Here is a 12,045-nt window from a genome sequence, read left to right as displayed (position 1 = left end):
CAAGACCTTTTGAGCATGCTCCTTCACACCAGATGGTCGTTCATCACCTTTAACTGTAAATAACAACCGTTTCAGGAACACAGCTAGGCAGAGACAATTTACACTTGATAAATGCACAAAATCATGTTTTAGGATACACTTAACAGCTAGTGTGGAATGCGTATCACATGCTGCCATTCAGTTCCTGTATGAACAATTTAGCCTGACCCAGTACTGTAACCTCTTGCCCAAGGTAACTCTTCAAAAGCCAGTGCATCTGTGCAATACACAAAGATCTCACTTAAAGAGATCTAGGAAAAAGTAGGGATGACTGAAGACAGTCAAGTCAGGCAGGCACAGGAATGCCTATTTCCCCTTTCATCTATCTTTCCAATGTTAAAAAAGCTCCATACTCTATAATACAACAAGAGATTTTTCTTTTCCAACCACTTTCAAATCAAGTAAGTAACTGGACTAGCTATTACTAAAAATAAGTCTCTTATAGACAGTTATAGAAGATTCTCCTTTTGAGTTTTATTTGTTTACAGCAACATAAAATACATGTTTCCACTTAGGTATTTTAGTGCAACAAGGAAATCCATCACCCAATTAAGCTTCACCAAGGTGACCTATGTTTCTATATGCAACACAAAATATTATTTCAAGTGTCTCTCTGTTGCACAACATATTAAAGCTTCAAAAATCTATGTAAATATCTCTCACAGAATTAAGCAGACTCTTTGCTTGATTATGAAATACTTTTGTTGGATGAGCTAAGTGTTTTCTGCAGTAGAACAATTCATTTGTAAGCCACAGGCACTATTACAAGTGTGCTGTAAGAGTAGAAGTGGTGATATTTTAGTAGTCTGTGTAAGAATTCCACTCTACTTTTTGCAAGCTGCATATCGTGAAGATACATTCTCCCAGTTGATCACATTCCAGATGGCTTTCAAATAATCAGGTCGAACATTTTTATACTGAAGATAATAAGCATGTTCCCATACATCGATTCCTAGCAAAGGAATGAGACCTGTAAAAAATAAAGGAGAATAAATTTCGTAAATCCATGAAAACACTCTCTATATGTAACATCTTATATTGCACCCTGAAACTATCAAATTTCTGAGTCTTCATCTGCTGGGAGACAAAGAGCTCTCCAGCACACAGGTGGTTACTGTCCATATTTCAAAGAACTGTTTGCTCTCTACATGCATATATATATTGCATAGAATCATAGAATCATAGGATTGGCTGGGTTGGATGGGACCTCAGAGTCAGAGAATTTAAAAATTGTAGCCAGTTTTCACTTCTGCTAGTAGTGATAATCAGTTTTGCAGCCCTATTTATCCAACAATTTCTTCCTGGCATTCATCCATAAACTTCTTTCAGATCTCATACACTTGCCTATGAAATCTACAAAGACACTCCCCAAGAAGTAGAGGAGAAGGACAGAAACCTGACCTGTTGTTCCTTGCAAGGGGTCTTGATTTGCACAAGCTGCTATTTGTAGGCGTCCTTGCTCTTTGTTATAGCCAAGCCACCCCCAGCCTGATCCTTGAACACCAACTGATACGGCTGTCAGCTTCTCCTTGAAGTTTGCAAAGGAACCAAAGTCACGCTTGATGGCTTCCATCAATTCTCCTAAAAAAAAAAAAAAAAAAAAAAAAAAAGCACAGATGATCACAGAATGTCAGGTACTTGACATCTTTCAATTCCTGGCAACAGGAGCATTTGAGCTCTGTGAAAAGGAAGTGTCTAGACAAACAGAGTAGCTCCATCATTAATTACAGTTCTATCCCAGCCTGCTTACGAGGGCAAGCAAACTGGAAAGAAATTAGCACGATGGTCAAACATCCTCAAAGATACAGTCAGGGTGCTACCAACAGGACACTTGCACATTCCTAAAATAAAATAAAAAAAAGAACGACCAGGAAAGAAGGTAAAGCACTAGGGCTTGCATATATAGCACAACACTAAGTGGCTATAATTTCTGTGTCTTCATACAAAGAAACATCTGGACATCCTCAGTGTCAGTATAGTGAGCCTAGACATAGTAAGAAGTATTTAACCAGTTCCCACAGATTTTAGAGTTACATCTCATTCTACAGCACAGCAGTTTATTTAAGATGGGCAAGTCAACTCCTTGATCAGATCCCTTCTTCATTACACAATTAAGCTAACCTGTGCTGGGGCAAAGGGAACAGAAACTAGAACTGTTGATCATAACAATGCACTGCCAAACTACTTCCTTTCCCCTACACCCCAGCACATCTTTGGTTTTCTGACTTTCACAGAAACTGGGAGAAAAAATTAAAGGCTTTAAAGAGTCTTTTCTGAAAATGGCAATTGAAAACAGGCTCTATCGGAACAGGACTGATATGAGAAGCACTTGTGGAAACTTCAGCTTAGAAGCTTCAAAGCTTTATGCTGTAATCTTAACTAGACCATCTCTACAGTATTTCTATACTTCCATGGTCGAAGGTCACAACCAGATGTCACCTATGAATGTGAAACTGAAGCAGCACCCAAAGCCCACCAATTTACAGAAAGAATGTGCTGGTTTTGGCTAGGATGGAATTAATTAGTTAATTTTCTTCACAGTAGCTGGCATGGGGCTGTGTTTTGCATTTGTGGTGAAAACAGTGATAAAGCAGAGATGTTTCCATTACTGCTGAGCAGTGCTTACACAGAGTCAAGGGCTTTTCTGCCTCTCACATCACCCCACCACAAGTATGTTGGGGGGGGGAGGGGGACACATAAGGAACATCTGTTCCCAACTGAACCAAGAGATATTCCATACTACATGGCATCAGAGTTCACAGGCAAACACATGTTCAGGGAAATGGTGTTTGTCTTCCCAAATAACTAAGTGTGATGGTGTCTGGGTTTCCTGAAGATGCCTGAAAACCTGCCTGCTAATGGGAAGTAGTGAATGAATTCTTTGTTTTGCTTTCATAGAATGACAGAATGTTAGAGGTTGGAAGGGACCTTGAAATACCATCAAGTCCAACCCCCCTCTGCCAGAGCAGCATCACCTACAGCAGGTCGCACAGGAACATGTCCAGGTGGTTTCTGAATGTCCCCAGGAAAGGAGATTCCCAGCCTCCCCAAGCAGCCCGTTTTCTCTGTCCTCCCAAAAGGAGTTTCTTCCTTTAGGCTTTAACTACTAAACCATCTCTATTCACACTGCAGTATAAATCCAGTCACTAGGATGGGTGGTCTGCAGTGCAATTCTTCCCTTTCTGTGAGCCAAATACATCATATGTGGCAACTTAATTAGCATAGCATCACTTTCTCACATGAGGATGGAAAGGACAGTATATGGCAACAGTTAAGTATTTTGCAGCATACACATAATCAGTTTTAGAAAGTAAAAGATATAGCACAAGGCTATCTTTTTATATTCCTGGCTTCCATCCAAAAACCCCTGAATTTCTCAGAATTACAGTAACTCTTACACTGAAAGGTAAATTAACTCTGAAAAATAAGATCCTTTAGACTCTTTCAAAGAGAGAAAAGATCATCAGTTCTATTAGTCAATTAAAAGTCATGCAATAAACCACTAATAAGCACTAACCTTTAGGCTCTCCTCCTCCATTAGGAGAAAGGTTTGTCCAGAAGATGGTGTGATTGATATGGCCCCCACCATTGAACTTCAGTGCAGGCTGAAGAGATACCTGAGCTGTAACATCACCTAAGAATGCAGGAGATAAAATACACAGGTAAATATCAGTAGTCACTAAACAGCCCCTAGGCCTACATCGACCTTTATAATCTTTCAAGTTTTACTGGCCTATAACTTGTCTATGGAAAAGATAAGGTTTGTGACAGTTATTCATATTTTAGATAGTTACTGACAAACTACACAGAAGTCTTTATCTTTGACCTTTTCTTAATCTGTAATGATCTGCCAATATTGCACCTATCAGGCAATCCACACTACACATAAAATCTATTGCCATTCTATAGCAAAATAAAGCAACTAAACATTTTTAAGTATCCAGCACTTGCAAACTTCTCAGTATTGCCATTGCAAGACAAGAACACTGTTCACTCATTAGCTTACTGATTCACAAACTGAAGAATTAAGCTTAAACAACTGACAGGGAAGCTTGTGCTCCAAAGAAAGTTGATGAGTACCATAAGCAGCTACACAAACATGTTCTTTTTCCTGCTATTTTTTGTTTAATTTTCTTTTTTCTGAAGGCAGGTGGTCACCCAGATTATTTTACTTCACATGACAGAAGCCCACATCTGAAATCAAGATCAGACCACCCTGTACTTCCTCACTCTCCACAACATGCCATTTTCGTTAGAACAGTTCACTGGTGCTTTGTGCTTCTAAATGGTGTTGCAGTACTTCAATGCAAGTGTTCTTTAATGCTATTTTGGCTTTTAAACATTTCAAAGGTTTCTGAAGCTTTTTCCACCATTCAATACCTTCTCTAACTTGGAGTGGGGGCAGCTCTTTTCTCCACTCTCAGGGGAGAAGTCTTTTTGCTGCCATAAATGTCATGTTAACACAGAAGTGAACACAGGTCACAAAGCACTACCACACGTCACTAAGGTTTCAATAAAGAATTTCAGGTTCTCAGTATCTCATCCTAACAGAATCAGAATCATTCACACTGGAAAAGACTTTTAAGATTATCAAGTCCAACCCTAAACTAAGACCAAGTGTACCATTAAACCATGTCCCTAAGTGCCACATCTACATGCCTTTTAAATACCTCCAAGTGTGGTGACTATCTCTTCATACCCTTCAGAAACCACAGCAACCTTAGGAAGCTTCATACAAATAAAATACCTGGATGACGTTGTTTCAATAGTGATCACAAGTCTCCCAGAAATCCATCATTCAATGCTTTGCTAAAATGAGTTACAACAGCACTCAATCACATGTCTATGGCTTTTTGGTTTTGCTAGAAATGAACTGCTAAATGGTTTTCTTAAGATGCAGAAGCTAAACAGTTTCCTATAAACTTTTCTTAATAATGTCCTCCTTACACAAATTCGCTTTTACGTGCAACACCGCTTAATTTTTCCTCCATTCAGAAAAATATCTAAGTTAAAGAACAGCTTGAGGGGTACAGGATTGTAACAACACATCCAATACAGTTATTACAAACAGTATTTGCTGAATTCAGCAAATTCAAGTATCGGGTAGAAAGAAAATGAGACACCTCTCACACTCAAATAGCACCTTGAGGACATTTTCCTTGAATTTTACATACCTTAATGACACTTTTTAAATTCATCTAGAGCATACAACATATCACATGCCAGAAATAAAAAAACAACCCAGGACGTCTTTACCACTGTTTATTCCACCATTTCCTAGAGGAACAGGTTCCACTAAGAACCAGAGATGGCATTTGGCCATTGGCCTTAAAACACAGCATCTGTGGTTCTACTGTATCAGTTCTGTTCAACTTTGCACTGGAAAAGACAGTGGGAAATAAGTAATAAGTTGCAGCAAAAACATCTTGCAATTTATTTATATAGCAAGTTCCTGGCCTTTGCTCAAGCTTACTGCACTCCTCAACCCAGCTGTAGCAGACCATGATCAACCAACACAGGCAGTGTGTAAAGGTACCCAAGCTCAGTTTTCATCTACCCAGAGTGATGTGTTTCCTTTTAAGAGCCCCTAAGTAAAGCACCACAGGGCACATGATGGTCAGAAAAGACCAGGAAAAACTCTGGTAGGTAAAAGTTTTCACAGAAAGTAAGTTTGAAGTTTATAAACTCCAATTAGCAAATCTTGCACATTTTGTTGGACCAGTAATCAGAACCAGCTTATGAAGCAACCTATCACAGAAGTGTTTTCAAATGAGCTGATGACAGAACCCAATGGGATTCAACTCAGGACAGCTTTCGAGATTTCTAAGCAGATAGCTATAGATCAGTGAAGAACATGTTAAAAATATCCTGAAGAGGGTATTTTACTTTGTATTGCTGAGCAAAAGCCATTGGCGGGGTTATGTTATCCAGAAGAGATGTTAGATGCCAATTAGAGGTAATCCAACATTGAAATGTTGTGCATAAAGGTTTGTATTTAAATATGGAAAAAGAATGACAATACTGAGAGAATGAGGTGGTAGTTCAGACTTTGCTCTTTCCTACAGCCTGATCTTAGAAGTCTTCCTAATGAGGGTCAAAATACTACATACAGTACACTAAGGTATCAGTTGGGGGGGAAGCCAAACCAACACACACACAAATATCACAAGTAAATATTTGTATGCTCTGATGTCCATGACCACCATCAGTGCATAATCCACTTGGCAAGATCCTTAAAGATTAACCTCCACCTCTAAATACACTATTTCTATCAGCAAATGATGATAGCCTAACAAGGGACAGTATTTTTAAGAAAACACTTCAAAGGATCCACAACACTGCAGATGTTCCTGCTAATCATAAATTCTGCCTCAGCTTGTGGCTGAAGCCTTTGTGATAAAACAGCTAAGTAACATCAGCAGCAGACAGACCAATTTTTTATAGTTCAGGTTCCCTCAATTCTGTTTATACTAATTTCATCTCTGGAATACAATTTTTCTGGGTCCACCACCAGCAGGACAAAGCAGCAGCCAATTTTAACTTCCTGATAACTAAATCTCATTAGTTAATTCAGAATAAGTTATTTTTAGGCTATTAGGCTTTCTCTAAACTTCTACAGGTAACCAACATTCTTTATTCAAGCACACTGGCAATTCTCAAGGGCTACAGGATTCAAGTTCACCCAGATACTGACAATTCTTTCATCCAAGCCTAAGCAGTTAAATTACACTGTGAAACCACCTGACAACCACACTGAACTGAGCCTATAAAGTAATCAATTCTTAGTGATAAATTCATATTCCTTAGAAAGATCATCACAAGAGAAAAAACACAGAAAATACTCTACTTTCTTAAAAAAATATAAACTTTCATCAGTCCAACTGAAAGATTCCGAAAAAGTAATTCCATGTGTTTCAATATAACCCTGCTAAAACAACTGTAAAGTTTTCATATAAGTCAGTGTATCTCAAGATTTAGTTTGAGTTCTTAACAAAAAAAAATCTATAATGGCTTAACATGTATTTTTGTGTCTCAAACTACCATGCAACATACATGAACCCTTAATCTGATCCAGTGACACAACTGAGAGCCAAATTCAGCTCTTTTTACTGATGTCATACACATTAACCCAGGCATTTGTCTTACCTACATTTGTATGTGACTAAGAATATTTCACAAAAATCAGCAGAGCGTCTGATGTTAAAACCATCAAAGCGCAAACATTTTATACAAGTTTGTTTCTAACCTTTCATTACAAAGCATACGTTTAGTAAAATGATAGCACTTTTATATTGACTCAGTCTTGGATACAAATTACTAATATAAATATGGACTAAATCCACAAATTAATTTTCTTCTAGTTTAACAATGCTACAGAGAACAGAATTCATGCTTTTTAGTTATACCTAGTTTCCAATTATAAATACCAATGATGCTTACAATGAAAGCTTGTTCCTAATCGCATTTCACTTTATTTAAAAAAAACCAAAACAACAAAACAAAACACAAACCGAACACCGACTTGAATTACATAATCTAAAACTTGTTAAACTATTTCCTCTGGAACAATGGGATAACAGTTTTTTCTTATGTCAACTAGCTTCTGTCACATCTGTTGAGTGGATATACTGACCTTTTGCCAGTGCCTCTTTGTATTTCTCCTCTGTAACATTCAGGTTGTTCACGTAGGTGGCATGATGTTTGCTGTGGTGCAGCTGCATAATCGTTGCATTAATATGAGGCTCCAGAGCACCATAGTCATATGGCAGGTCTGGAAGGGTGTGCTTTTGCCTAGAGACCAAGCATCCCAAAGGTGCTATCAGCTTGGCACTGTTCCTAGAAGAGAAAAAACAGAAAGAAATAGTCTTATTCAGTAGCTGAGCTTTACTACTGAAGCGGACTGAAACCATGACTGTTATGATCAGCAGCATTAAGAACACGGGGTGGTAGTCTTAGATAAAGAGGTCAAATTTCTATTTTTCAAGAGCTCAAAGCAAGCACTTCATAAGTGAATATGCCACAGATACAAGGTTTCATAACGTAAAGCTGCCATTTTTCGTATCAAGCCCCACAGGCCATCAAAGAGCCACACACCCTCCCACACATGCAGGCAAAGCAAAGCTGAAGCCAGGAAAGGTAGGCCAGCAGTAACGTGATGACATTCTAAGCTTCACATGATCTTTATCGATTAAAAATTGAAACCAAGATGTCCCTGAAGTGTCCTTCCTGTACTGGACCCTGGAGGTCACTGTACTGGCAAACAAAAAAGCTGAAAACCTCTGTCAGGGGGTTCCCAGAAGTGAAACTCTCCAGCATTATCACCGACACTCATGCTTCCCTGTCTGCATGGTTTGTACCAGAAAACACCACGCTGCGTAATGACAGGGCAGCCTCGGTATCCCGCACAGAGAAACACACAGGTTCCCATACCCTTCCCCACTTGAGCACCCTGCGCTTGTCGTGAGACATGACAAGGGCCGCGATGAAAACTGCTGCGCCGGAAGGTCACCTCCGGCGGCCCTTTTACGTTTCGCTGGTGACCTTGGCGCAAACCAGGGACAAACTAAGAACAAAATGCTCGAGGCCAAAAGAGCGGCCGAGAGCGCGGCGACCCACGCTAGCAAAGCCGAGAGGATCTGACAGCACCTCGTCAGGCGACTACAGCTCCTCGGTGCGTGGCGAGGGCAGAACCCTGGGAGGGTGAAAGGACAACCCCGAGCAACGCCCCGGCCGCGCCGCTACCTGAGGCGGCGCCCAGCGCCCCAGAGCAGTCAGCAGCGGCGCGACCTCCCTCCTCTCGAAATGGCGGGGAGCCGCTGGGGGACGAGGAAGGGGCGACCCTCCCGCCCCTGCCTTCTTCTCCTCCCCTCCTCCCCAAAGCTCGGACGCGGAGAGCGAGGCCGTCCCGCCCCCCGCCTCAGGCTGCGGGGCTCTGACCGAGGAAACGCTCCCGCACCCTTCCGCGGCGCAGCACTCACCTGCCCTCCGAGGCAAAGCGGCACAACATGGCGGCGGTCTCCCGGCCCGGCGCTCCACGGACGGCGCAACCACGTCTTGGCCCGGCCCGCAGGCGGTGCCGAGGGCGGGCACCTGAAGGGGCTGAGCTCCCCTCCCATGGAAGGCTGATTGGCATCGGGCCTTGCCCGACTCGGAGGAGGAGTCTAAGGACAGTACCAAGCAGAAAAATGCGTGCCCCGAGCTTGTCTGTTGTACGGCTGCTGGGCCCCCGGGAGGGAGTGGCGATATAAGACAGTTCTATCGAGGACTGCAAACCTGCCTCGTAAAAACGTTTTACTGACAGGACCAGCAGCACCTACAAATTCCTTTTCAGCTATTTTGTTCTACCACTTACCTTTTGTTGTTGAATTTTTGCTCCTCATTTTTGTGCACATCTTGTCTCCAGACATCCGTTTTCCTCCTGGTAGCAATTCAAGCACCTTTAGTGCTTATGAGCAAGCAACCTTGCATCGAGCACCTTAACACCATCAGCTAAAATAATCGGTGTAACTAATGCAAAGAAGTTTAAAAACCCATTTTAAAAGTGGTTCCCCAGAAAGGTCAGTGAGGAGAACTTTTCCCTCAGTTAGGAGGCACTCTGCAGACAAGCATTTGATAAAACTGTACAGAGATCTCTGCTACCACATACCCCTCTGTCTTGTATTTTTTGTTTTTAAACAAACATGTATATTCCAAAGGTTTTAAAACCCCCGCATTTATCAGGCTATGAAAATACAAGTTACAAAAATGCAGAGGCACAGTAAGTTCCTTAAAATAAGTTACCTTACTTGGAAATTGCCAGGAAATCCACTGGGAATCAGCCTATTGCGAGGCACAGCACAGCACTATCTGAACCCTTTCTGCTTGAAGAGCCCTAGAAAACCACATTAATTTACTTTGACCTATCAGTCAGCAGTACTCCCTGAAAATATGAGCAGTAAAAATAACTGCTTTATCAATAGACATGCTAAAAAGTGAACTGCCCAAAATCAGGTCTGGAAGGAAGTTTGGATATAAGATTTGCCCCTGAATCCTGAAAATATATACAGCAAGATTAAGTATGCAATTTTAAAGAGGAATATTTTGTATTTATTGGTGATCAATAAAAAGTAATCTTTTGTTAAACTGAACCAACTACACTTGGGGTTATTGTCACAAGTACTGATAGCCAGATGAACATTAATGTTACTGGGTTTTGTGTCTCTATGTGCTGCAATTCACTAACACTTTGCAGTAGCAAGTCAATTATATGATGCACTGTAATTAATGGATGCAGTAGATGAAGTGCTTTCATTTCTGGGAAGAAAAAAAAAAACAACCCACACCACACAAAAATCCCTAACACCTCAGCCTGCTTATTTAAAAGAATCTCTAAGCAGAGAAAGACCTTGACTTACAACCCTGATGAACAGGTTAAATTAACTTCTAGTCTTACAGGGCAATTTGTATTTTTTTAAAAAGCTTTTTTACTATTTAAAAATTAAGTACAACAGTCTTTGAGAGATTTAAAATCTCTTGATGATTTTAAACATGTCCTATAGTGACAGACTTAAGTAGCAAGCAGTCACCACCTCAGTTATGCATGTTTTAAAACCTTAGCACAATTAAACAGCAACTGCTGTAATTCTTAAGATATTTTACACGCTTCTAATACCTTTTACTAGGTGAAACAATGTCTACCACTTTCTCAGAATGAGTTTGCTTTCCTGCTTGAGAGTGAAATTTGAACCATGGCGAAGGATTTATCCACAAGGCTTTTTGCCATCCATTTTCAGATAAGGTAATTTTTATAATAAATTAAGCATTTTAAGCTTCTTACAAATAAATGTTTACCCTACAGGACACAGGATGCACATATACATGCACTATGGGTAAGCAAGGAATACATCACTAGAACAAAATACAGTACCACCACCAACTAGATCTGCATCACTTTAAATTACTATGGGTGGTAGATGCTGCTACTTTTTTGTTTGTTTGTTTGTTTTTTTGTATAATCATCACTTCCTTTTCATGCACTCAACTAATAACTACTATTTTTCAGGCAATGAGGGCTAAAGTAATGTTCAAAAAACAACTAGATATCACCGACAGAATTTATACTTCTATTGACAAATTCTAAGTAGTTTTAATATACCTAAGTGAACCCTATGAAATTAAAATAGTGGTACATGGAGTAGCATGCTTAACAAATGACAGTAGCCAGCAGTTTTTTAATTACATGCATTTGTCTTGGATAATACTGCTGCAGACACTTAATTCTCATGAAATAATGCCATATAAAATGGTACCACGGAAACCCTTCTATAATCTAGGAATTTATTGTAACTGTACAATTTGAAACAAATTCATGTGCTAGAACTCTGGAGAAAGATACTTCTTTAAAAAATCAGAGTCTCACTGCTTTCACAATGAATTGCAACACTATAACCTATTTATTATTTAGCAGCTACATATGAGAACTTGATCAGTCATCTGATAAATACAACATTCACAAGAGAGAAATATTGGAACTGGACTGAAGGCTACCCAAAAGTATAATGCTAAGACCTATTATTTTCCTTTTGAACAGTACTTAAAAGCCAGTGTTTTTTTATCTCCTCATGTGCTGTCATCACTGAACTACAGTTGACAGAAAACAGCCACCAGAAATTCAGGTTCTGAGAAATTCCTAACTCATTAAAAGGATGCTTAATTAAAAGTAATTTTTTTCATCCTCTACACCTGTTAAGAAGTCAGTTCCATCAGGCAGGCATTCAAAAACAATGAGTTATATCTGATTTAAGAGTCTGCATCACTAGCTCCTTAAAGTTTTGTAGTTCAATCTGTGTATTTAGCTGTCAGGTACTCGTATGCTTGGTGTGGTTTTATTTTGGGTTTTTAACCTTTATAAAAGCCAGGTATCATCTCTAAGGTTTACTTTCATGTACTTTCCCCTTTTTTCTTTATCTGCCAATAAGAACAAAACCTATCAAATAAGCAGCATAAGGCTGGCCTGAAATCAGTATG

The 12,045-nt window shown here is 39.9% G+C and overlaps 1 protein-coding gene across 3 annotated transcripts; it reads right to left on the bottom strand.

The window, feature by feature from the left end:
- Positions 1-488: 488 nt before the first annotated feature.
- Positions 489-9,405, bottom strand: SOD2 (superoxide dismutase 2). 3 transcript variants are annotated; one of them, XM_071740491.1, is made up of 5 exons: positions 9,018-9,405; positions 7,673-7,875; positions 3,557-3,673; positions 1,441-1,620; positions 489-1,009 (listed from the first exon to the last, which is right to left on the bottom strand). In XM_071740491.1, exons 1-5 carry the CDS (start codon positions 9,170-9,172, stop codon positions 864-866), a joined length of 801 nt encoding a protein of 266 aa, XP_071596592.1. In that variant the 5' UTR covers positions 9,173-9,405; the 3' UTR covers positions 489-863. The 3 variants fall into 3 exon arrangements, with proteins under 3 accessions (XP_071596592.1, XP_071596594.1, XP_071596593.1); XM_071740493.1 differs by having other exon boundaries at positions 8,782-9,019; XM_071740492.1 differs by lacking the exon at positions 9,018-9,405 and adding an exon at positions 8,686-8,725.
- Between the last annotated feature and the right edge of the window lie 2,640 nt (positions 9,406-12,045).

This window comes from Heliangelus exortis, chromosome 3 (genome assembly GCF_036169615.1).
Source record: "Heliangelus exortis chromosome 3, bHelExo1.hap1, whole genome shotgun sequence".
Lineage (NCBI taxonomy): Eukaryota > Metazoa > Chordata > Aves > Apodiformes > Trochilidae > Heliangelus > Heliangelus exortis.
The sequence above is the reverse complement of the archived record's forward strand: the minus strand, read 5'-3'. Positions and strand labels throughout refer to the sequence as shown.